This window comes from Empidonax traillii, unplaced genomic scaffold, assembly GCF_003031625.1.
Source record: "Empidonax traillii isolate 1590-97213 ecotype Southwest subspecies unplaced genomic scaffold, ASM303162v1 scaffold29:size1973556, whole genome shotgun sequence".
NCBI lineage: Eukaryota > Metazoa > Chordata > Aves > Passeriformes > Tyrannidae > Empidonax > Empidonax traillii.
Window position 1 is genome coordinate 82,630 of NW_020955222.1, and position 27,384 is coordinate 110,013.

The following is a 27,384-nucleotide window of genomic DNA, read 5'->3' on the forward strand; positions in this document are numbered from 1 at the left end:
CAGGTGCTGGAGTGAGTGCAGAGAAGGGCAACAAAGCCGGTGAAGGTTCTGGAGCACAAGTCCTATGAGCACAGTCCCTTCTGAGGGAGCTGGGGTTTGTTTAGTCTGGAGAAGAGGAGGCTCAGGCGAAACCTCATCGCTGTGTACAACTACCTGAATGGATGTTGTAGCCAGATGGGCGTCAGTGTCTTCTCCCAGGCAACTAGTGACAGGATCAGAGGACACAATCTTAGGCTGCACCAGGGGAGGGTTAAGTTTGACATTAGGAGGAGTCTCTTCACAGAAAGGGTGATTAAAGATTGGAATGGGCTGCCCAGGAGAAAGGCTGGATTTGGCACTTCATGACATGGTGTAGTTGACGTGGTAGTTCAGTTATTGGTTAGACTAAATGATCTCAGAGGTCTTTTCCAACCTAATTGATTCCGTGATTCCGTCATTCTCTTGGCAGGACCATGCTGCTATTGTGAGAGGAAAGCTCAGCCCAAGGTTCCCCTCACCAGTGTGCAGACAGCCTATGGCAGCAGGTCACACAGACAGCTTAGGGCAGCAGAACACACAGGCAGCTGACATCGAGGAGGGTGAAAGGAAGGAGAGAAAAGCAAGTCTCACCCCTAGTCAAGCAATACCTGTTGGCAGACCAACCTTTTTTCCCTCTGTGGTGGAAGATGTATTGAAATGGGTCTAAGTTTCACTGGACTGTAAGAGTGCACAGGGTCTATTGCAGCAGTTTCATAGCTGGAACAGTTATCAATAACTGACAGGAGAGCAGGGAGCTTGTACAGGCTTCTCTCCTTCACTTCCTTCTGCTTCTCTCCTGCCTTGTGTGCAGCTCCTGCAGACTTAGCTGGAACTGCAGAACTTGGATCAGTCTGCAGGTCTGGATTTACTGTAGTGTATACTCACTGAAGGAGGAGCTTGTCTTGTATTCTTGTTTCTCCTCCAATGCCTAAGGTTTCATGTACTGACAAAGGGACAGCAGCCAAGGGACACTGACACTCAACTCACTTACCTGAGGGCCGTTCAGAAAACAGACCAAACTTCCAGCACTCTGAGTTGGTCTGGAGGAGACCTGAGTCTAGGGGAGGCTGTTTCTCTCCATTAGCAACAGAGGGAGCTGAAGAAAGGTTGAATAAGCTTTGAGGGTCCTGACTTCTGCTTCAAGCAATGCTAGGGTAAAGTGGGGAAGGGTTTGCAGGTTGCCTGTCCAAGAAGAACTTTCTTGAAGATGTAGAGATCTAAACACAGTTGACCTCTTGATTAATAATTGAAATATTTAGAGAGTAAGTGTTCAGGATATGTTCCTATGGTATTTGCAGAAAGTGTTCTGTTTTCTGCTAAGCAGAATACCAGAACTTTCGAATAATGCATGCACATGTCTAGGAAATTCAAGTTCTAAGACAGTGTGAAGTCTTTCCTTCTTCAGTTTCTAGAACAAAAAGTCCTGCATGCTATCTTTACTAGCAGTGGTGAAAGCCTGTATGGTTGTGGGAAATCAGATATTAATTTCCTATGGGGAATGACCTGGTGTCAATAAATCTAAGGCTGGATATGACATGCAGTAATAAACAGGCATTCTTTATACAGGGAGTGATCAATCTGACTTTTTTCCAGACACCTCTTTTAGAATAAGATGAATAGTGCTGTAGAAATGTCTCTTTCTCTTCATTCACAAAAGGAAACCAGGGTTACTGATTCAAATGTCAGTATTTGCACTGTCCCTATTAGTGTGTCAAATCTGCCTTTAGAGTACTGCTATTGTACAGTCAGTATTATCCTGAAAAGTACTTGACAAATACCTCTCTATATCTTTTTTTTTTTAAGGAATTGTTTCAATTAAAATTGTTTGCCCAATTGTTGTCAGGTGTCTAAGAAACTCTCCATCATGAAAACTCTTGTGACTTTATCCAACAGTCATGCTGCAAAAGCTTTGGAAGGAAGGAATAACAGGAGAGCTGAAATAGAAAAGAAACAGGTGAATAGTGTAGCATTCAAATATATAGGTAGAATATTTGTTTTTCTGATATAGTATTTTACCTTGTTTTTGGCCTGGAATATGTTATGAGGATAATACCTTGTTGACATGGAAAACAGTAACAAAAAAAGGTCCACTGAGGAAATGTCTGCTACAAGAAAGTCAGGAGCAATTTCTTTGTAATTTATTTGATTCAAGTTCACTCTCCTTTCTCCAGACTATCATTCTGCAAAGCAAAATTAAAACTAGACTAGTGAAACCCTCAAGATGGGTTTGTTATTTCTGAGGGAAAGCGTGTGTTGTAAGAATTACGCATGAAAAGCATGAATGACTCAGTTTTCCACTTGCCTTAATAACCACTGTGTGTGAAGAAGATAATTGCTTCAGTTTGGCAGGATGTAGCTGTTCATTTTGTCATGTAAACAGAATGAGGTGCTATGAAAAAATTACCAAGAAGTAGATTTTGAGAATATGTTTTTTATCATGACAGTAAGTGGTCAGATTCTTGGTCAACGGTGAGAGAACACATGGAGTCTGCCTAATGTGAAACAAAGAGCTCAGATAATTTCCCATTTAGGTGTTGTTTTCTATTGCTGTACACCTTATCAGTTATTTTTTCTTAGTGAAGACTGACACACCATTCTTCTTTTTTTTAGGCATTATCCATTCCTTTTTGGAACATAAATCCATGTTCTCTCCCCACCCACTTGGTTCTCTTCACTAATGTGAAAACTGATTTCTCATGTGAAACATGATGGTACTTAGTGAAACATGATGGTACTTAAAAAATCTATTACCATAACATTACACTCAAACCCACCTCTCTTTTTTCTTGCTATTTCCTTGTGACTGTTCATATATTAAGTCATATTTTTTTATTCAGTGACCACGGTTTTTCTTATCCTTTCCTTTCTTGGATGGCATCAGTGGCAAGGTCAGTACTGAAAATGCTAATAGCTGTTTCTGCATTAATTTTTTTTTCGACCATAACTGTTAAGTAAGGTTGCTTCAGAGATGCATTCTTAATGCCCTAAATTATAATCTTAAATTTATATACTTGAGAAGTTTCTATGAGGGTATTAAGCTCAGCTTCTGGGAGAAGGAGGTAGTGTCAGGACAGATGGCATAACAGGCTTGTTGGCTGACACTTTGTAATAATTGCACTCTTGAGTATCATTGGATGTTGGAAAAAAAACAATTTTGTATCACTCCAGGCAACCTGATCCTTGGGACAATAATTTTCTTCTCTTAATAAACAAAACAGTCTGGAAAATCGTCCTTTCAACAGCAGTGATTTCTTTCTTCCTGTTGCCCTTCATGAACTGATTGGAGAGTCTGTGTATTTTAGAAGTATTAGAATACACAACTCAATTGGTTTAATAATCCTAAGTAAATCTAGCCAACAGAGAAATTGAACATAACTTTTTTTTGTGGTGAGAGGAGAAGCATTTTCTATGAAGCAATGTATGTAAAACATTTTTCCTTAAAGTGTAAAATCTTTTAGAAGATGAGTACATGTTATTTATTCACTCTTAATCATAGAGTCATAGAATAGCTTGGGTTGGATGGGACTTTTAAAAGTCATTTAGTCCAAAAGCCCCTGCAATGAGCAGGGACATCTTCAACTAGATCAGGTCCAATCTGGCCTTGAGTGTTTACAGGAATGGAGCATTCCTGCTCCATCCCCTGCTCTGGGGAACCTATTTCAATGTGTCACTCACTGTAAAAAATCTCTTCCTTATATCTAGTATCAGTCTGTCCTCTTTTAGTTTAAACCCGTTACCCATTGTGCCATCACAACAGGGCCTGCTAAAAAGTCTGTGCTTATCTTTCTTGTCTGCCCCCTGTAAGTATTGAAAGGTCAAAATAAGGTCTCTCCAGAGCCTTTCTCTTCTCCAGGCTGAACAACCATAACTCTCTCAGCCTGTCCTCAGAGAACAGTGCTCCAGCCCTCTGATCACTTCGGTGGCTGTGCTCTGGGCCCACTCCAACAACTCCATGTCTTTCTTGATCTGAGGGGCCCAGACCTGCACATAGCACTCCAGGTGGGGTCTTGCCAAAGTGGAATAGAGACAGAATCACCTCCCTTGATTTGCTGGCCGTGTGGTTTTTATGCAGCCCAGGATACAGTTGGTTTTATGGGCCATAACCCGTTTCCAGCACATGTCCAGCTTTTCACCCTTTGGTACCCTCAAGTCCTTCTGGGCAGGACTGCTTTCAACCTGTTCATTCCCCAGCCTTTCTTGATACTGGGGGTTGCCCTGACCTTTGTGCACGATGTTGTACTTGACGTTGTTGTACCTCATGAGGTTCCCATGAACTCACTTTTAAGCTTGTCCATGTCCCTCTGGATGTCATCCTGTATTTCAGGTAAGTTAACTGCACCACTAGGCTTGGTGTCATCTGCAAATTTGGTGAGGGTGCACTCAGTCCCATTGTCTATGCTGTTGATGGGGATATTAAACAGCACTGTTCCCAATACAGGACTGTGTGTCATTCTTTCATCCCTACAGTGAAGTGACTCACTCTACAAAGAAGGCCTAGAGGGGAAGCTGCATAAAGCATGGCTGAGGTCACTTGGTTTGTTCAGCCTGGAGAAGAAGACACTGAGAGAGGACACCAAGAGAGACTTCTTTGCAGTCTACAACTTCCTTATGAGGGGAAGTGGAGGGACAGGCACTGTCCCTCACTGTCCCTTACTCTGGTGAAAAGTGACGGGACCCAAGGACACGGCCCAAAGCTGTTTTAGGGGAAGTTTAGGCTGGATGTTAGGAAAAGGTTCTTCACTCAGAGGATGACTGGGCAGTGGAACAGGCTCCTCAGGGAAGTGGTCACAGCACCAAGCCTGACAGAGTTCTAGAAGCGTTTGGACAATGCTCTCATGCACATGGTGTTATTCTTGGTATTGTGCTGCGCAGGGCCATGCATTGGACTCAGTGATCCTCCCAGCTCAGGATATTCTATGATTCTATGTAAACCTAGAACTCAACTGTAACTTACAAGTAGGAGTTGAGTTAGAGCTAAAATATTCAGAGTTCTACATCAAGAACCACAACCATTTTCTGAATTGTGGTATGGGGGTCTTGGTGATACATGGTGGCATGACCAAAACCTAAGTTCTTCCTAAAACCATTTGAAAGTCAGTCCTGGCTAAATGCTTACAAAAATCTGTTAATCTTAGATATAGAAATTAATGACTATTTACTTTGTGTTGCCTAGTAGGATAAAGGGATGGGATCCATTGAGAATAAAATCTTCTCACATATCAGTGAATGCGTGTGGTCTCTCTGCGGGCCAAAATATTACTTCCTTGTATACACAATGAGTTTTCCACAGAAATGTCTGCACTTATTTTAGAAGGACACAGATCCAAGCTATGTGATTAGCTTTCTGCCAAGTAGTCTGTGTAAGTCTTACAGAAAATGCTTCTCAAAGCTGAAGGCCCACCGTAGAACAGATGGAATATATAAAGAAGAAACACTTACTTTTTCTCCCAGTTATATTTTTTCTAAGACATTTCTTGTCATGATTGTAGCAGGGTTTTGAAGAAGAGTAACACAGATTGTGCTTGGAAAGGTGGATTTCACAGACATTGGAGAAAGAATTTACTGATTTTGAGTGGCTGGTGAAAACATCAGCTGCATTTCCACATTACTGTAAACAAAGAATTACAGAATAAGCAGAGAACTGATGTCAGAGCATTAATCTCAGTGAACATTGTGAAGAAATGAACATTACTAGGAACTGGTAGCTATGGTCGTGTCCCATGTGAGCTGATCTGGGCCTTTGTCCAAATCTTGATTGAAGACCTCAGCTAATTATTTAAAAAAAAAAAAAAAAAAAAAAAAAAAAAAAAAAAAAAAAAAAAAAAAAAAAAAAAAAAAAAAAAAAATCCAGTAACAATTCAGATCTCCGTTTTTTCATTTTTGCTTCATCATCTGTTTCTTTGGTACCAAAGGAAATGATAATGGAATTTAGAAGATCTCATTCCTTGGAGATAACTTGTACCTATTTTCAGTTTCATATTGTAATGTTGGTTTAAGGAATGGTATCATGGAGTCCAGTGTCTGGGACGCTGCTTTGAGGGACTCTAATATCCAGTAGGTCTCATGCTGGAATCAATGGCCCTGCAGTGTATGCACCACAAAACTGATCATCCTTCAAAGACTTGTTGGCTACGTGGTAAGCTGGCAGCATCAGCCCAAGTGCCTATACAGAAGAGGACAAGAGGGCAGTAAGGTTTGGCAGGTGACCTGTTGTAGCTGCTCCAGATGTACAGGCCTGGAACTTCTTTCTCTGGTAAAGTGGCCTTGTTCAAACAGCTTTGTTAAATTTGTGTGATCATTAGTAGTGAATTGGTGTTTTATGGGAGGAAAGATGTCTCAAGTCTCTGAAGTTAGAGCACATGTATTCTGCGTTGGTATTCTGCACTGGTATTCTGCATTTGCTGTTGATCTCTCATCTCAGATACAAACTCTTTCGAAGCTTTCTTATAATGAGTGTTGAGTTCTTTGATGGGACTGGTGTCATCCATGCTAATTAAATATGTTTTACAACAATTCTTAATTGAGTCGCATATTGGCAGAAAAGTGCTTCTAGCTTCCAATGGTCCAAGAGGTTGGATATAGCATTGAAGGGCATGGTAGTGTGAAGGTCTGTGAAAATGCCGATTGCATCTGGAAAGGTGTGTGTACAGAGCAAACATTTTCAGGCACAATGAATACCAAGAAAGTGAAATTTGCATCTACATTGGAAAGGTGCTTCTAATTATTCCAGCAAGTGTTAAAGAATAATAAGAAGTGGCTGAGATTTAACTGCTCAGGGCTTCTTTCAAGAGCTCTTACAACCTCTGAGCAGATAGTATTCCAGCTCTTTCAATGTAGTTAAACCCTAGCATTTTACCTGGCTATCTTTTGGGTCCAATCAGATGCACTGATGGCCCTAAAATGTTAGTTTCCTCTCTGCTTTTCTGTTCCAGGATCCTACAAATAGTATTGGGTTGTGCTGCAGAATGGGAGAGGATATGTATCATATGGACATGAAAGTGCAAGACATGCAGAGATTGTGGAGCCTTGTTGTTCTAACCTGTAGGAAAAGATAACTGGAACAAACTGTCCCCAGCACTGCCTCTGGTTTCATCTGTGGGGGGGAGTTGATTATTTTGCTCCATAAAGTATCCTAGGAATGAATGAACATAAGGGAGTGAATTAGGAAGTGATTTGGAAACAGGGAATCTGAACAGATAACCTGTGAAATAATTCAGGTATTCCTATACTTTGGGGTATACGAATTACTGATGAGAGAGCAAAAATCTGAAATGAGTTACAGAGATGATTTAATCTGTTATTATTTCACTGTGCAATGCCAGCTACAAGTGTTGAAGAAGAAAAACATTTTCAGTGTTTCAGAAGTGTTGCTATTCATCAAATATGACAATTAAATGCCTAATTTTCCTGAATTATCTTACTTTGTTGGGTTCAAGAAGGCTTTGTAAAATTTTCCAAACATAATGAAAAGTCTAGAAATTAAAAGTACAGGTTTTTCTTTAAACCAAATCCCATTTTACTGTTGTTAGACCTTTTTAGGGTTAGAATGCAGTGCTACATATCCCATTGGCCAGATCTGAAGTCCTTCCTGAAAACCTGCCTAATTTTTTAACTGAAAAACATTTTAGAGACGGAAGAAAATCACCCTATTGTGCTTCTTGCTCGTCTTCAGAAGGAGGGAGTATCACAGCTGAGAGGGAGGGAAACACTTGTTGTCTGTCAAAACTGAATTTTGGATTAGGAGACAAGGTTCAGCACAGAGTAGGGAAGGATTGCATGAAATAAGTTCTCCACAGTTTGTCACTGGACTTTCATATAGGATGTTTATGTGTGTATTTAATCTACAAAGTAAAAAAACTTTTTCAGTGTTGATTTTTTTTTGAACAGAGGTTAGTTGTAGAGACGAGTAACATCTTCTGCCCTTGAAACTTTTAATACTCATACTATTTACTCCCCTCTGGAGCATAATTTAAAATAGGAAGTTAAAATATGGACAAAATTTGCAAAAATGTGAGTCTCCATCATTCTACTCTGCATTCTACAGCAATATAATTTCTTAAACATAAAAATCTAGCATTAAATGATACATAGTACTAATGATCTGGCATTTTTAAAAAATTTTATTATGTTTAGGAGTCTTTGAAGCATAGATAATGACCACAAAGGATGACTCTTTTTCTTGCCCATATTGTACTTGCTTTTGTTTCTCGTTAATGTTCTGTCACGAGCTTAGTGTGGTGTGATCAAAGTACGTGTGTTTTAAAAACCTTTTCCTGTGGTTAGGTGTTGAGGGAGGAGACTTTTTTTGGGGAAATAAACACAGGAAAGCAAAAAAAGATAATTACTATATGGGGGGAGGGAGTGGTTTGAAGTAGGAGAGCACATATGAAAAGTTTTGCTGGTAACAATTTTTCCTGTGAAAAATTATGTGTTAGATAATACGTGGACCTACCTGTTGCAGTTGCCAGTCAGCAATATGAAGGTAGTGAAGGCCAGTGCTTCCATGTATGAACTTCCAAATACTAACATGTAAATAAAGAGCTTCAAACTCACAGATGTGCATCCCCTGCAATCCTGTCTGACTTCAATATCACTGATATAGGTGTCAAAATTCTGAAATACTTATTGTCTTACTTGTGAAATAAATGAACTTTGGATTGTCCATATGTGAATTCAGAACTGGGCAGTGGCAAGGGAACTTTTTTTTTTTTTAATGTCACATTTCTTGTTTATTTTAGATTGGCACTTGAGGGAGATTGAAACAAGAAATAGGTAGAAAAATATGTTTGGCCACCTGTCTGTAATTGGAGCTCTGAACTAGAATCGTTATATTCTGAGCAGGTGAGTAGCACAGTATATTCCCAGAAAGAGTCTTGCTCTTTCTACTTGGACAAACGTCCAATTCATTTTAGCTGTTCTTCTTGGCTTTGTTCAAATTGATTTTCCTGTCCTTCTATTAATCCCATACCTCAGAAATCATACATAGATTTACTCTGTGGCAGGAAAGCAGTCAAAGGGGATTTAACCTGCCTCTTTAGTCCCTGCTTCTTACTCTCCTTCCAGAAAACTGTGTTACCGCTTGCAGAATTTCAGTTGGATTTGGAAGCTGTAACTCTAGTTTTGTGCAAAGCCCGATCTTGAAATTGAGTTATCTCCAGTGGGTCTGAACTCCAAAAATCATGGGCTGCCCAGTGCTGGGGAGACAGTATGTAGTTTAAATGGCCCTCTGTTGATATCAAGACTGAATCTGTCTGCTCAGATGCTCAGTGAAACAGAATTGTTAAGAGTTGCACACCTCTCCTGTGTATCTGCAACTGAAGAAAAGTACAAAGATCAGTATTTATATTTATATAGAGCCATTGTACTATCTGCTCTTTTATATAGGTCTGAATCATGGGTCATTTACTGCCACCACTTGCGTCTCTTAGAACGCTTCCATCAGCGCTGCCTCCGTACAATCCTAAACATCCACTGTACTGACTATGTGACCAACACGTCTGTCCTTGAACAGGCAGCAGTCACGAGCATTGAGGCCATGCTGCTGAGAACTCAGCTGCTTTGGGCAGGGCAGTCTCCAGGATGCAGGACCATCGCCTCCCTAAGATTGTGCTCTATGGGGAACTTACCACTGGCTGCTGAAAGAGAGGAGCTCCGAAGAGGAGATACAAGGACTGCCTGAAACAATCTCTCAGCCTTGGCTGTATTGATCACCACCATTGGTCTACCCTGGCCTCCAACTGAGAGGCCTGGAGGCACAACATCTATAACGCTGCTGCTGCTTTTGAGAACACACGCAGGATCACTCTCGAGGAGAAAAGACAACGCAGAAAGAATCACGTCTTGTCGATATCACCTGGGGAGTCTTTCTGCTGTATGTTCTGCAACCGGACTTGTCTATCTCGCATTGGCCTTTTTAGCCACCAGCATGCTTGTAGCAAGCGTGGGTAGAACCCTTCTCAAATCTTCGTTTGTGAAGCCTAGCCACGATGATGATGATGATGGTGATTTCAGTTTGTGCACTCAGATGAGAAAGAACAAATGTACTCTTTTGTGTATTTTTTTCATCCCACTTTCTGTTTTAGATCTTTGACTCACACTCCAAGGGCTTGAGATTAGACTTGTTTATGATGGATGCTTTTGTGATTTTAAAATCATATGATAGTATTTTGTTTTATTTAAGTGTGAAAATAATAGCAAGGGAGTACTGATTTTATTATTAAACTCAAAATGAAACTAGTATTTCTGAATAGGAACATTAGTGGTGGTTTAACTTTGATTTCACAAGTTGCTCTGGATTTTGATTGTATTAGGTCTGCCAGGTGGAGTGAGGTACAAGGATACAGCTGAATAACTAGCTAATTAGTTTGGGTCAACTGTCCCAGCTCTGTCCCCTCCCAAGTTCTTGCCCATCCCTAGCCTACTGATGCAGGGGGAATGCTGGAAAGACAGCGCTGATCTGTGTGAAAACTGCTCACAGCTGCCAAAACTTGGGTTTCATACAAACTGCTTTCTACCCACTAATGCAAAGCTGCAGTGGGGAAAACAAGGTCCTCCTCATCTAGACCCCCTCATCTAGGGGTCTAACTCACTAGGTTAGATTTTCTTATCATTATTTAGTAGAAAAATTCTATATAAATCTTCAGGAGGCAAATGATAATGCACACATACCCATGTAGTTGCATATGTATTTTCTATGAAGATGTGCTTAACATTCACTGGAGAGCTGCTTGTTGGAATCTTCCATGCTTGTGTGATCTTCAAGAACTTGACTAGTCCACTATACAAGCACAACACAATGACATTTCTTTTAATAAGTCAGTTTTGTGTGATTTTTCTTCCAAATCACTCAGCACATATCTGAAAAATCTTGTAGAACCAGTAGGAGAAAGTCTCCAGTTCTTAACACTGTAAATTAATCTCTGGCAGTAATGTCAGATTCTGTTTCTCAAATACCCATGAAGGTGGTAGTGAACTTGCTGATTTTATGTCAGTGTCACCATATTAGCTGTAATTGTGAATTTCCAGTAGGAAGCTCTTCTGTTTTATCCTAGTTTTAATGTAAGTAATATCCATAGAAAGACAGGAAAAGAAAATACAGCGCAAGGTACTTTTAATATTTTCAGTTTGACTCCATTATTGATGTGTAAAATGCATATCTAGGAGCTAAGCTGTAACAGTAGCTGTGCTACCACACAAGGTATTCCTTCCTTTTTTTTCCCTTAGTAGACTGATGATACTGGTTGTAGAACCATGCATCCATTTCCTAATAGGCAATTAGTGTAACAGTAGCAAGCTGTGCAGATTTTCTGGAAGCCTTGGAGTGAGAGGGAGAAAGGAGATAAGGGAAGAACACAGTTACTTGCTAGTAAGCCCTTTCCCAGCACAGTGGAGTTTTCACACTGTCTTTTTCTTGGGTGTAGAGTCATACCTGGCCTTGGCAAGAACCATCTTACAAAAAAAAATTCACGAAAAACAGGAAATAGTTTACATTAAATGGCTTGACAGTTGAACAGGGTGCAGATTAGTGGCATACAGTGTGATGTGTCCTCATGGAAATGAAACTGTGAGGGACAACAGGTATTCTGCCTGGCTGGAAAGGAATGGCTGCTTGGCTCCTTTTTGTTGTCAGCCACCTTTACTTTCTGATAGTTGGCTTGAGTTTCCTTTTACTGAAATACTATTGTTCTGCAGACTCATTTCACTCTGATGTGGTTTGCTTCTGAAACCACTGAAGAAACATCAGTGTGACAAAGAAGCTTGTCTTCTTTATCATTAAACCCATGCTATCTTTTCTTATCTAAAGTGGTTAATGACTAGTTTCTATTCATCACCATGATGTTCCCCACCATGTTGTTACTTTTTACCAGAACAAACGAGGCATTTGCAGCCTGAAATGGTTACTAACCAACCAGTTGCTGGCAGGTGGGTCTAGTGGTGGTATACTGAATATCTGGCCTATGACCCTAGTGGAAAATTGCAGTCACGGCCACTGAAAACCATACCTATTCCTCTGCAGTTAAGGAATATGAAGAAGGAATGTCTGTTTTTCTTTATTAGTTCTCATGAAAGCACATTGTTGATGTGGACAGTTAGAAAAATTTTTCAAATTATCTCACTGATATCTATTAGTTTCTTCTGTCTGTGATGCAGTTAACTTTAAGACCAGTTCTCCTCATAGATAAGTTTGCTAGGATTTTCATTAGGAAATTTTACTGGATTAGAAGGCCCTTGTAAATCTATTGGCAAACAGAAATAAATTTTACCATGTTCTCCTCTATCTACTTACCTTGCACAGAAAAGTTTGGTGGTGCAATACTCACAAGTTTGCAAACAAGACATTTTGGTCTTGGGAGTTTTTGCTGCAATTAATTTAATACATGAGGTGTCTTTTGCCCTCCTGCCCATATTTTCATGTTGTTGTTGGTGTCAAATAATCTGAAGAAGGAAATTCTAAATGAAATTATTTGGGGTTCTTCATTAAGTCTCTGTCTGTTTGGAAGATAGGTCAGGTATTACCAGTAAGAGGTAGGGGAGTCTAGCATTTATAAGCCTTTTATCCTTACAAAAGAGTCTGAGGTTGGCCTGAACTGCTAGGGTTAAGGGGCCAGAAAAGTTTATTGTAAGAGGTGGAATTCAGTTCTGAGAAGCATTTTTTCAAGTAGATTCTGGGCCTTAGGCATATCCTGGAAATGTTCCAGAAGAAACTAGGACTCTTGTAAGCCCCATAGGTCACTTTGCTTAGACTTCTGTGGTGGGTTGGCTGAGGCAGCATGACTTCATACTTCTGGGTTCTTGTAATATTGAGATGTAAGTCTGTGACTTGTTAAGGATAAGAAGGGAAGCTTGAGTTTTATGAGGATATATGGAACTGTGTAGGCTACTGTGAAGCAATGGCAAAGGGAAGCATCATTTGAAGTTTTGGGATCCTACTCTGCACTCTGTGTACGTTCTGGGTGCTTGTTGTAGTTCATTTTTCCAACTAAGATAAAACTGCTCTGTTTTTCCAGCTAACCTCCTAGTCTGTTCTGTCATTTGTTATCTTTTTTATTTTTTAGACTATAAACTGGTGCCCTTGGCAGACTAAAGTCCCTACCACAGGAGGTGGAATGAAAAATGGCATTTTCATTGTCTGGGAAATAAAATGTGGGGAAGTTATCCAAAGTGCAGCTACAGATTCTCAGGTGAAATTATGAAATGTCTACCTACTTAGGCTATGTTTTTGTATAGCTGTGCTCATCTGGCAAACTCCAGTTGACTAGGAGGGTGGTTCTGCAGTCACAGGAACAGCAGGATTTTCCCTGGATGTGCAGTTGTGCTGCATTCAGCACTGTAGTGTGTGATTGGATTCAGAAGCTGTTTGTTGTTTCTCATTCACCACTTCTATCTGCATACCTAAGTGATTGAGGAGGAGATATTCACACTTCAGATCTTATTTCCTTACTGGTAATAATAGTTTTGGCCAAATCTCTTCATGTGAAGAGAATGTTGAAAGGGAGAAAAAATTCCCAGAGCATAGGAGTGAGGAGAGGTGTAAGAGTTTGAATATTAGGAGACAGAGGAACAGGTTCTTAGCTGTAGTAAAGCAGCATAACTTTTGCTTTGCTGGAGCTGTTACAACTTAGTTGGGGATGTGTTTTAAGGGCTTTGGTTTTATACTGATAGGTTATCACCACATTTAGATAGGACAACAAGGAAACTGTACTTTGAAGAGCTGTAAGGAATTAAATGATCCTTCTAAAAAAGTGAATATTCTGCTGTGAGTATTTCCCAGTAGCTTGTTTAAACATTGTAAATAACATTTCAGGTCTCTGAATGGTGTATGCTAAGCCTTTCTGAAAACTAAGGCAGAATTTTAAATTTCAATGGATTTGTTCCTTACTCTGGTTACCCAAAACCAGTGAACTGATGATGGGACAAGGCCTTCTTGGAAATCAGACAAAAATATGGAAATATCCTATGCTTTTCAATTCACCAGAATGCTATGGCAAGTGTTTCAGTTAATAGTTTTGACTATTTCAGTTGTCTATCTGTCTAATCAGTGTGATTTTGCAAGCGCGTACCTTATGCATTTGTGTAAGAAAAGAGTAAAGAGCTTCCCATCCTCCCTCTGCCTATATAGATGTGTTCATGTGCACAGTCCTGACTGTGGGGTTGTAAAGGTTGACATATAAAGATAATAATACAGGTTGCATCTCTGAAAGTTCTTGGCTTTAATGATGGGATACTTTCCTATAATTTCTAAGGCCGTGCCAGATTCAGGTTGTGTATTTCCTCTTCTTCCTAAGGTTCATTAAGTCTGGACTGAATGTGCTAATGTCAGGTTGCTTCCAGTATATTCTAGGTTGATGACCCTCCAGGTGATAAAAACTAGCTGTGACTGCTTTTGCAGCTCATCAGGCAGGAATACTGAACCAGCTTCCAAATGATGTTCAAAACAAATCTCCATGTGTTATTTAGAGCTGTCTGGGTTTTAAGGAATGATTTTGGCTGTGAAGCAATGTGGTGCAGAGTGTTTCCCTTGTAACCTGCTGCTTTCCTTGCAGCTCTGTATTGTATATGGTGCTGTAGGGCTCCACTATACACAGAAGTTGGTCCTTGCTAGTAAGCCTCTCTGTTTCTGCTGCTATTCATGAACAAAATGACCAGGTCATTGCTACACAGACATAGTCTTGCTTATGAAGACTCTTAATAACTTGCTATAAGCAATTTAATGTTGGAAGAAATTTTGGATGTATCAAAATATGCTCACAAAATATACTGTGATGGATGAGATGGTTCTAAGTCAACATGAGACACCCTTAACCACAGAAGTTTTACATCCAAAGAAATGATCACATAAGTTATAACTGATTTTCGTTGTTTAATGCTCCTGCAAATGCTAAAGACCTCAGCTAGCAATGAAGATCTATCAGCACCGGTTGAGTACTGTAGTAATTAAGATTGACTGTCACTTAGCATATTCAGAACATGATAACTGAAAGATTTTTATAGCATTCAGTCCACTTTTGAGATACTTCTTATAGAACTATTAATTTATTAAGAAAAAAGAGAATAATTTTAGCTGTAAATGTTCTCCCCTTAGAAAAATTACTGTAGATCAAAGAACACAGATATAAGCAAGATATGTAATTGCTTTGAAAAATACTTGACCTGAATGTCATCTTGAAACAATGAAATAAATCCAGAAAACTTCACTCAAAAAACTTTTTGACTTAGACTATTAACCAAATTTCAGTCAGTGTTGTGGAAGTTTTGGATGCCTCCAAAGACTACATCTCAAGCTCATTATAGACACTGAATGGACACAGAATTCACTGAGCTGTAAACTCATGGTCCTAAATATATAGTGAAGATTGTATACATTTCAATAACTTGAGAAGGAGAAAAACCTGACCTGAAAATTAATCTCTGCTGAAATAATTTAATGGTGGTGTTGAAACTCAAGTCACAAAGCTTAGGAGGAACATGTACTACTCAGCACCAGGACAGCAGATATTTTCTTTTAGTTACAGTGTCTTCAAAGAGCCATTGCAGCAGTTTCACAAGTTGGGGTATTCCGTCCATTTACAAAAGTCCTGTAAGGCTTCATCAGGTACCATTGTGGTAAGTACCACAGTTTCAGAGGGCTTTCCAGTTCCTCACCTGTTTATCCCCATAATATTTTGAGCTAGACAAGTGCAATCCTCTTGTGTTCCTGAAGAACTCAGGTAGAAGTGATGGGAGTACATGGGTCACCCAGATTCTTTTAAGTTGGTCAGACATGATTTCTTACCTTCACACTTCCTTTTAGGATGCGGTTCATCTGGTCTTTTTAGAAACTATGACTCAGAAACGTTTGTTTCCCCTTGTGTGACTAGCTTAGCTATGTGATTGTCAGTAACTCACCCAGATAGAGAAGCCAATGGGCAGTAACAAGGAAAAGGGCTTCAAATTTCTCACACCACTGTGTGCCTAAAAACCTCATGGGTTTGCTTAGCATTGATGATACAGGAGTTGTGTAGCAGAGCTGTTTGGTAAATACAGCTCTCAACAGTCTCAGTTTAGTACCAGCCTCTTTCTGCCTTCGGTTCAAATTCAGTTGCTTCTGCTGAGGGAGGTTCTTCTATAACCAGCTTGATGAGCTTTGCACATTCTTTGTGCTGCTGGACTGGGGGAGCTTCTTGCCTTCAGTGTACAGACCCAAGGTTTACTGCCAATGCAGATGAACTCAAGACACAATTTCATCAGATGGTTTAGTGGGATCGCTATTAAAAGATCTTAACTGTAATAGCCAAGTAGTTGGAGACACTCTCATTATTTTTGGATCAGCTACAAACTGTCTGCAAGGCCTGTGTAGCAAGATGGGAAAGCTCAGAAGTGAGAGCCATTACCAAATATAGATGAGACAGATGTTGTAAATGTGTGGAGACTCCAGAGTTCAGGTTCAGCATATTCCTTAGACAGAAATATCCCCTCAGTGTGGTTCAGTTCTGTCAGTTAAAGCCTGGTCTCTAATAAGAATACATTGCCTTCAGCTCTGAAAATGTTCAACAAATAATCCTAGCTTCCCATATCCTATGCAGCATGTTTTTCTGCAGCAGTAAAAGTGGAACAAGCCATAGTATGGGTGGGGCTGGTGAAAATGACTGGCATAATCAGTGTAGAATTCTGCTGTATCTTTCATTTTCTTTTGTACGTATTTTATTATACAGGTCACAAAAGGAGAGTCTTGCATATAGCCCTTAGCCCATATCAGAACAAGCTCCTTTCTGCTGCATGGATGGGATGGTGTCTGTGGAAATGCCAAGAATCTGTAGAGAGCAAACACAGCAGCAAGGCCTTTTAACAATGGTTATTTGAGCTCATTCTTATGACTTCTTTTCCTTGAAAGCTAGTGATTAATGTATTTAACCTATTCAAGAATTCAAAAGGCGTGTCTTCCTTCCAATGGAAATATGTTAAAAGATAGTACAATTTATTTAAGAGAATATAATTTTCTTTATTTGTCCATGATGTGAAATGTTAGTAGCTTGTCTTACCCTAGAGGAAAAATATTCTAACTCTAAAGAACAATGTCACATATTTTTTCATTGAATTAGCAAACATGGATCAAATCCACCAGCAAGTACTAGCATAAAGTCTTAGGTCCTGCTTCTAGCTTTGATTCTTGTAATAAATTTTACATTATCTTGGCATCCCCACTGAGAACCACATACTAATTAATGTAAATTGCCTTGAATTGTTCAAAGACTGGAATCAGTAGAGACTAGTCCAGGGGTCTATATTCTATGTATCACATAGATCATGGTATAGAATATATGTAAATATTTCTAGATGTCTAGGTTAAATAAGTAACTGTAACTAAATTTATTGGGAATTCTTTACTGTTTTCATAGTGGTAATGATAACTAGCTTAATTAGGAGACTGTCTTTATTGCATTTTTAATGCTTTCCTTTCCTTAAATCCAACTACTATGTTTGACAACCATTGAAAATATAAAAAAATTGCACAATAGTTCTATTATTATGAGTAATTACGTAGTCAAAAGGTTAAGAAGCCAGATGGATAAGTTAAAGAAGCTTACTGGGTCTAACACAACTGTTAGTTCATTCATTCCTTAAGGGTACCAGTTCAGTTCTGGCTGTCAGCACTTTTATTTAATGCTCACAAGGACCAAACCTCTTGGACTTTAACAGACATCTGCCCATGTAAGATTTGTACACTGCCAACAGCCAAGGAAAGATGTCAGGACTGGTCCTCAGAAGCAATTCAGATGCAACTCAGTAGTGGTATTCAAAATGTGTTCTGTTCACAGACATCTTTGGAGCTTTGCTTTCATTATTAGAAGTGATGAGAGGCAAGAGGTAAGGCTTCATTCTTGCATTTGTATATTAAAAGCCCTGTGAGCTCAGAGAATCATAATGTTTGAATTTTTTTTTTTTTTTTGCTTTTTCTTTCCCCCAATGAAAATTTTATTTAGAATATTTCCTGTAGCTGGGGAAGAATAGGACATTAAGGGAGTAGAGCAGTGTCAGTCCATGAAAAATTATACTGTGGTCAAATGCATGAAAAGACATAGATGGGGCAGAAGTTATCTCTGGAAATGAATGTGAAACTGTCATGTCTTTAGTTCTCATGATTTTTCAAACCTCATCTTCTGCTGTTCATAAATCACGTGGTTGCTAACTTTAGCTCAGTGGCGTTGAGACCACTCAACTGTTTTACCTAGTAAGATGTTAATTTACAATAAATATACTCATGTGATCTTCAAAACACATTAGAAAATGATAACTGTGATTACTCTAGTTACTACCAAGAAGCTGATGCCTAAATATGGGAAATGACTTATGCTGTATCTATATTCTAATATGAGCATGTTGCTGGAGATTTTATCAAACACTTAGAATCTGGTTTAAATATTCAAAATAGTATTTTAAATAATTCAAAGCTTTTAGAACTGTTAAAAATGTTTTTGTTTCCCTTTTGAATGTGAAAAAAAAGAAGTGGTATTAGTCTCTTTATCATGTTTTTTTTTTTTTTTTTTTTTAATCTTCCAGAAATTTTATTTCTTTCCTTTGGCAGCACCTAAATGATATTAGTTTGTCCAATATAGGAAGAGATATATAACACAGGGTGGGAGGATGTGGTAAGAAAGGACCTGACCAATACTGAAACCATGACGTTTTGTTAGATGCTCAAATATCAAAATAAGAAAGTACATCTCTCTCAGTGTAAGAACTGCTCATATTTCAGTTACTTATTGCTCACTGTTGACTTGTCAAGCTGTATTGCCCCAGATGTATTTTAACATAATACCTAAAATTGGGAGAACTCTCTGACTTCAGTAGAAATAATCAATAACCCATAAATATGAGAGTACTTTGTTGTGTGACCTGCAGGTCTATTGTGTGACCGTGTCTGAGAAGGCATTGAAGTGTGCATTTAAATTCCAGACTGTAACTAATCTGGAGTGAAATTAAACATATATTGGGGTACTTTTTTTTTTCTGAATCTGCACAGTGTGCAGTTGCTGCTCTTTCATAGCTGTCTCATTCTGCCAGTGAATAGGTCTTAACATATGAAGTCTTAGTCAAAATGTGAAATCCTGACTTTCTCCCTGTAGAATCATGACAATGATGATGATGATGATGATGATGATGATGATGATGATGATGATGATGATGATGTTGTTTAGGCCCAGGCAGATACAGAAATCAGAAACCATTTCTAAGAGGTCAGCTTGTTCTGCATCTGAGGCCTGTATGCACTGGAGGCTGAACTTCCAGAGTGGCACAGAGGATTAACTATAATTTAAGTTACCTAAACTAAAATCTTCATCCCCACAGTCCTGTCCAAGGCTGAGCACTGCACAACATGTGGAATCCAAAACTTGAGGTTGAAAATAATTTTTAAAAGAAGAAACATGTCATTGGTCATACAGTGCATGTATATTCCCATATAAATATGACAAAGTAATTGTCTGTAGTGTAATGAAATGGATTAAAGAAATTCAGACTGGGGAATCCATTTTTTTCCCACTTAAAAGCACTTGTCTCACAGACTAGTCCCCTGGTAAGATGCTAGTTTACAATAAATTAACACTATGTGGTCAGACTTGATGCTACCTACAGAAATCTTGCATTAGTTTGTGTAGTGCAGTTTATACCTGTTCATTTCCTCCAATTTCCTCATATAGCCACAGTAAAAAGAAATTGTTACATTCTAGATGTCACAATGACATCATATTATCATAACATTTTTCTTAGCTAGTATGGGTTCTATCCCATAGCAGTGGGATTGTATGTGAATGGGTTCATGTCTCTTGATCAGAGAAACTCTCCACCTAGATAAAAATTCAGTTCTTTCTTGCTCTTTCTTCTTCTTTTCTTCTACAGGTTTACACTACTGGTAGTAGTGACAAAGGCTGGAATACTTTTTTTACCATGTCTGTCCAATTTTAATGGCTCATTTTACACAATTTACTAAATAACATTTGTGTAAAAACACAAATTTTTAAATTATTTTGGGGTAGATCCTGAATTTCGAATTAGAGGAGGAAGGATGCAGTGAATTTTTCTCTTGCACTTGTCTTCATCCATTGTAAACATCTCCTTGGTCAGGACTTCTCCTTCTTGGGGAAATATTGAATGACAGGCTTTGAGTGGGATTTTTTGCTGGCAAGGTTTCTGACTGTGACTTTTAAGGAAGAGGAAAAAGCAGGCCAAAGACAAAACAGTAACATGAAAAAATGCAATAATAGGATGAAAGAAAGACACTGAAAAAATGAACAAAGAGCAAAGAAATGAAGTAAGACTATTGTATGAGAAGGGTGAAATAGCCCTAAAGGTTGGGTACAGGTTTTTCACTAGATTGACAAGGATATTTTTGTTTTCTGAAGGTTTTTTAGAATTTGTTTTTGCCTAAACAAAGGTTTGGTAGTTTCCAAGAATAGTAAAAGTCTGGATTTACTTATTTTCTGTGTGTTTAAAGACAGAATCAATTTACTACTTTGGGTGTTGGTAGCAGTCAACTGGGCAATTCTCTCAGTTTCGCTGATGCAGTCTTACTTTGCTGGTAATTCTTCTCCCCTGCTTTGCTTCTGTGTTTGTGTGTGCCTCTGTGACTGTGTTTTTGTGTACATGTTTGTGTGTACTTGTTTATGTGTACTTGTTCATGTGTTCAACCCAAGAGTCCAAAAAAAAACCATTTTAGGAATAAGAATGGGAATGTGAAAACTTCTGACTTTTTTTTTTTTTTTGTAGTAATGCTTGTAACAAATGGAAAACAAAGATGATGTTCATCATCAAAATTTTCAGTAAAGACCCCTATAGTTTAGGCCCTCTCCTTCCTCATGCTTCATTATTCCTCTGTGACAAAACTATTGTTTCTTCTCAACACGACCATGTTAAGGGAGCTGTATAAAAAAGTTTTAGTTCGTATTTTCTCATGTTGTGTTTGTAAGTGGTGCTTATATGTTCATCACTCACGACGAACAGAGCAATAATTTTTAAATTAAAATTGATGCAAAATTTCTCCACTCTTTAGGTGATGCCTACTTCCAAGTAGGTATGTGAAGCAGAACAAAATAAAACCAAGCCTTTTTGGGATGTTAATGGCATTGCAAATTCTGAAGACTGTTAATACAGAGACAGGCAGAAACATTTTTCACAATAGATATGTGTGCTTCTTGACAAGTCCTGCTTCAAGTACTTAAAAAATCTCACTTTATATCTGAAATAGCTGCAGTGTTGTCATACAATTAATATTGTTTTATATTATGAACAGTGCTTACCATACTGATACTCTAGCTGTGACACTTCTTGCCACTTCTCTGGAGTATGGGTTTTCAGCTGTTTTTTTTTAACATCATATTGCTGATTTTGGTGTATACAACATTACACAGATAGAACACAGACTAGCTGGACTGGAGCAGACAGAGCTTTCCATATAATATGACAGTTGAAATCAGTAGATTTTTATTGTCATGCCTTTATTAAATGCGAAGTACATAAAGGAATAAAATCTAGAGGTTTCAAATACAGAACAGTTAGGAAATGCACACTTAATATGTCCCACAATCAGATACAGTTGCTGCAACTTAATTTTCTGAAGACTTGCAGTCCACTACACTTGTAAAATCGGAGAGGCTACTAAGTTTTTCAGATGTCTGGAGCTGTACCCAGCATCTCACTAAATTTCAGGGTTATTTGCAAAAGTCCATGTACAGAAGAGTGCAGTATATACACAGCAAGAAACTAGATGTTTTATCAGAAATACTAATCCATGTAGAGCAACATGCAACACAAGATTGTTGGAATCCTGAGTCACAAATCCCCATTCAATGACTCCATGGCTTACAGTATAAGCTATAAATGCTGTTGTAGCTGAACTACAGCAAGCTGCTAAAATTCAGTGTGGAAATACCTCTTTTACCAGTATAACCATTTAAAAAGATTATTTGAAAACTAGGTATTATTATTACATACCAGTTGCCCAAAACCCAATCTATTAGGCCCCCCCTATGGTTTTCCTTATCCACTGAAGATGTTGCTTTGTGAGTCGAGTGTAGACACCAGGGCCATCAACGCTACCACACTTTTTTGGCTTCCCAAAAGAAGTGATGCCTCTCATCACATTATTACATCTTAAAGGTCCACCAGAATCTCCCTAGGGGAAAAAAAAAAAAAAAAAAGGTCATTCAAACTAACAAAAGATAAAAAAATGTTTCTTTTAAATTAAATTTAAACCAATGGCATGGAGAAAATAAAAGTAGGCAGTGTTATCATGGATTTATTTTTGTTCTCCTTGGAATTTAGGATTTTCATTAGCAGAAAAGAAAAAAAGACTTCAATCTGATCTTTAAAATATAAGTGAAGCAGAATAAATTTAGCTCAGTGTTAAGGAACATTTAGTCTTTTTGAAAATGAAGAGGAAAAGAATCAAGTCTCGAGAAACTGATACCTTTTTTTTGGTAACTTTTAAATGCAATATTTAAATATTTTAAAATGTGATAGTTAATACACAGTTGTGTACTTGAAGCCCAGTCAAAGTACTTTTTATCAGCAAAACCTCTTTCAAAGCCTTCAGACATAAAATAAGTGGTTCCACTGAGGTCAGCTCCTTGAGAATGGGCTCATAAATTGTTTTGTGGAAGTTTTAATATTTAACTCAATTTATTGAAGATGAGGATAGCTATCTGCCATGGCTGGATAAAATTACAATATCCAAAGTCTGTAAAGGTAAAATTACTCTTCAAAAATTTTGATTTTAGGGCTTACTCACTGATATTTAATAAAATTCTTCATTGAATTGGAGAGAGACTAAAATGGTAAATGCATAAAAGCTACTGCTTTATATTTTATTTTTGATATAATTTATGCAGATATAGACAGTAAATATACTTACCAAACATGAGTCCCTGTTTCCACTCTCAGCCCCTGCACATATCATGTTCTCTGTTATAACAGGGTTGCCATTATAATGATATTTATTGTTGCAGATCTGCCTACGGATGACAGTGATATTGACTTCTCTCAGGGTAGCAGAAAGTGTTTTTGGACGATTGTCAGTTTGTCCCCATCCTGCTACTGTGCAAATTGTTCCTGGTTTGGGATCATCATCTGAGGTAGGCAGGGGAATGGGTTTCACAGCTGTGGTCAGTGTTGCTCTCTTTTGAAGCTGTAGAAGATGTGGAAAATTGGTATTATGGGCAGAGTCTAACAGAGGCCCTTGCATATTAATCATTGGATCTTTACCATTATGGTAATGGGGGATTACTGCAATCCCGTCTTGAGATTCCTCCATTTTTTGTGACAGGATTTATGTCATCATTGTAAGAATGAGGAGAATGAGTATTCTTTCTCTCATGAAAACCCATTTAGCATCTGCTGAAATATCAGCTCTAAAAAAATATCTTATTTTACTTCTCTGGCTTTCAAACTCCTGAGAGAACAAAATAAGTCATAACTGTTTCTAACAAAATTGAGAATCAGAGAAGTCAGGCATTTTTAATTAGAAATGTTTTTCAGGCAGAACATTAGGGTTTTTAACCAAACTACTTATCTGTGTATTTATCTTTATTCTTTCACTGAAAAGCCAGAAACTGATATATCTTGGTCAAGCTCCAGAATTTGTCTACTTCTAGCATTGGCATGCACAACAGAAATTGTTGATTGCATTAGTTACTGGTGCATCCCTGGGCCCCCCAGTCTGCTGGATTAGCAGACCAGGCTATATCACCCCCCAAAAAAGTCACCAGCGATTCCCTTGGCTCCTCTCCCTCACAAGAAGGAAGAAAATGGTACAGTGTAGGAGATGTATATTCCATAAATGTTGTATAGGTCTATACCTGTATCAGCATAATGTCGTTTTCCTTGGAACTGGGGTCATAGCATGGGTAGCGAATTTGCTTTGCAATCTTAAAAGTCTGTTTTTGTTTTTCTCTTGCTTTCAGTGAATGAGCTCCAAGAACAACTTTGCCTCCTTTCCTGAGAAGAGGACAACAAGGTTAGTGTGATTCACTTGCTGTAACCCTATACATGTTTTACTGTTAAATGTGGTGCTATAATGTTCAGTTGCTACAGTCTCTTTTCTTGTGCCTGAAAAGCAACAGTAATTTAGAAAAATATAAACTATGACCCTATTTCTACAATAATTAAAATTAAGAATGATTCAGTGAATCAAAGTTCATGCTGTCCTATTTTCAGCATCCCGGGAACTTGACTTTTGGTTCTATCCCTTTTTTTCCCCTTTGGGAACTGAATGAGGGGTGGGTGCATTAGCATTACTGTGGGTACTTGTCTCACCAACTGCACCTTCTCTAACTTGTTATGAAAATTTAGAAGAATAGGTCACTGCACTGTTACTTCACAGATCAACTTGACTGGTCTGGATTGTGTCATTGCTATGCCCTAGCACCATTTCAACATAATTTTCTGAATCTGTGTGACGCACACCACATTCCTTTTCTCTAACTGTTCTGCAACTTCGTGTACTTATAAGATGCAGAAGTTGTGACAGAGTTGTGTCTGCTGAGGCTCTCTGGTATGGAAACGTCAAGTCTAGCACTCCTTGGTCAAGCAGTCCAAACGACCTTAATATGAGACCACAGCTATAGCTGGTTTTGGGTGAACAACGTATCTTGCAGCTGAATGGTAGCAGAGCAGATGTGTATGTTGGCCCTCATTCGTGTTGTACTGTGGAAAACATAACCCTGAGAAAGTGGTTACTCCTTTGTTTCAGCTATTACGAGTTGTCTGTTGTCTGAACCATCATTCAGTTAACAATTCATTGCATTTTCTCTTAGATACAGTCTCATTTGAAAATACTTTTTACCTTCTGTTAATACGACAGCTTTTGGGCCCTATGCAGTAGGTACCATGTATTTCCCTGCTAGGCTGAGGATACATTTCTCTGATGTTTACAAGAGACCAGTGATTCATTGGCCTTGGTCAGGGTGTTGATGGAGCCCGTGTGAGGTCTGGCTCAGCAGCAGCTTCAGTCCTCCCCACAAAGGCAGGGACGGGTGGGCTGTGTCATTTAATCCTCACTTGTCTGGCTGAGGGATTCTGTGGGGCCAAATATCCATTTGCATCTTGAGTTGGCCAGGAAGAAGAAACACTGGTGACAAGCCAACATACCCAGTAAGGCAGAGATCTCTCAGTGTCTCCTGTCATCTGTTTGGATGATTTTTTTCTCCTGTCTCTTTGTGTGGTGAACTGCATATCTTTTATAGAATAAAATTACAAGAACTTGTTTTTGTTTACAGAGCAGTAGTTTAGACTGGCCACTCCTCTGGACTAGTGTACTAGTTGACTGAGAAAACAAGGGTAAACCTTTCCTCCAAAATCACTGCTTCAATGTTGCTATTCTGTACTTGGATGCAGCTAGAAGTTTTTCAAATTCCTCTTCAGAAGCAGTGAAGGTCAGTATCCCTTACTATAGTATTTTTTTACTCACTGAAGCACATTTGCCGATATAAACTATAAAACACAGTAATCAGACCTTGATCATGCGAAGTGTACAAAATCATCAGGGATACTAACTCTCCTACTTGAACAGAGACACCAGATCTAAGGACAATCAGAGTAAGAACTTACATCTCACAATGGGCAGCTGTCAACACCCAGTTTTCCTTGATCAAAGCTCCTCCACAAAAATGTCCTTGTGAATCCTTGATTTGTGCCATAAATGGTCTTGAGTGTGGTGCTACTTCAGTTCCTCCAATGATATCCGCACATAAACCTAAAAATAAAAATAAACCACAACACACACAGCTGGGCTAACTAATACTGTAAGACATTCGCAGTCTCCTAGGAAGAACATTACAAAGTATACAGACACAAGTATAGATATATGTAAAAATGATGGTCTTCGAGGTACACTTTTAAAATTACTCATCAGTGCTACTTTATTATGTTTCAGTAAGGGTGAAATTAGATCAGTAGATCAGTAGGGTGATCTTGGGCAAGAAAAACATCAAAGTATTTTTGCTTTTGCACAGATTTCTTTTCTTGAACATTGTTCATATGGTTAATTTCTTAGCTTTCAGTCTGAGTAATAACAGATCTGCTACATCTTAAATATTGTAGCTGGAAGATAGGCTAGCTAGTGTAAGTCACATTACATAAATTTGTTTTTCAGAAAAAGAGAAGATCAAGAAATCAATGTATGTGTATATCTCTATAGAGAAAGATCATTATGTTAATTCTGGAGAGAAAGATCATTATGTTAACTCCTCAGAACTTCTCCAAATAACTCACCCTCTGTGCAACTTAATTAATACTACCCATTCAGAAATTTTGTTTATATGAAAGATCAAACACATATACACAGTGGAAAAGAGCTGATAATAAGAATTCAAATAATAGTTGTGACTACTTCCTTTACATTAATACATGTTGACTTAACTGGAAGTCTGTACATCGGCACTTACCTTTAGAGGGATTGAACTGGCTACTTACCTCCATGAATTAGAAGGAGAATGAGAGCAGAAAAGGTGTACAAAGCAAGGAAAGCACCCATGATTTCCGTCTGGTATTCCTTCTTGTTCACTCTTTAATATATCTATCTATCTATCTACATGTATATATATATATATATATAAATGAAAAGGATGTGGGTTTGGGTTTTCCTTTTATGGGTATTTGACATCTGTAACCATGACAGAGGCAAGATAAACCTCCCCAGCAATGGACGTTACAGCAGAGGGGTTGGTGAGAAATTGCATCATCTTCTGTGGTGTGAAGACAGGCTCTTCTCCCTCTTCATGTTCTCTCTGTAGTGTTTGCAGAGAGCTAGTATATGAATACTGGTGTGAAACCTTGCAAACCACTATGTGTCTGGTTACACGACGGGACTCAGCTCACATAAATTTAGGCTTGATTCAGTTGTCCATAGTCCATGAAGTCATATAGTTTCATTCTAGAACCTCAGGTGGCTTCTAGGTCAGGGATGAATTCCAGACCATTCCCCATCAGTGAGTTATCTGTACTGTTTCAAAGACACTCCGAGCCTAAGAATCTAATGTTTAGTCCTTTCAGCATCTCATTCTACTCATTAGCTTTTCACTGGATGAGATCCATATAGCACTGAGTGTTTGGTTTAGTGGCCAAGAAGTAAGGATATAATGCCATTTAAAGTGTCTTAAAGGTGTTTTAGGTCTATCTTCTGGAGTAGAAGGCTGTGGGTCTTCTGTAGATGCTATGCCAGATTGCAAGCCCTATGCCCATGTCATAGAAAACCTACAGTCTCAAATGTCAGTAATTGCCCAGTTTCATGCGATTCAGTTTGAGTCCTGAAAACTGGATGGTTGGGCACTAGAACAGGCTCCCCAGGGAAACGGTCACAGCACCAAGTCTGACAGAGTTCAAGAAGCATTTGGACAA

At 38.6% G+C, this 27,384-nt stretch overlaps 2 protein-coding genes across 2 annotated transcripts; one reads left to right on the forward strand and one right to left on the reverse strand.

Moving 5' to 3' along the window:
* The first annotated feature begins 4,311 nt into the window (after positions 1-4,311).
* Positions 4,312-16,843, forward strand: CDC20B (cell division cycle 20B). Its single transcript, XM_027910607.1, is given in 8 exon segments — positions 4,312-4,342; positions 8,757-8,859; positions 11,070-11,122; positions 11,836-11,973; positions 11,976-12,038; positions 13,072-13,199; positions 13,867-14,002; positions 16,710-16,843. Coding segments are annotated over 8 exon segments (786 nt in total).
* A 4,632-nt stretch (positions 16,844-21,475) lies between these two features.
* Positions 21,476-26,564, reverse strand: LOC114072712 (granzyme A-like). Its single transcript, XM_027910577.1, has 5 exons — positions 26,461-26,564; positions 25,597-25,741; positions 23,847-23,985; positions 22,904-23,176; positions 21,476-22,165 (listed from the first exon to the last, which is right to left on the reverse strand). Exons 1-5 carry the CDS (start codon positions 26,519-26,521, stop codon positions 22,007-22,009), a joined length of 777 nt encoding a protein of 258 aa, XP_027766378.1. The 5' UTR covers positions 26,522-26,564; the 3' UTR covers positions 21,476-22,006.
* Between the last annotated feature and the right edge of the window lie 820 nt (positions 26,565-27,384).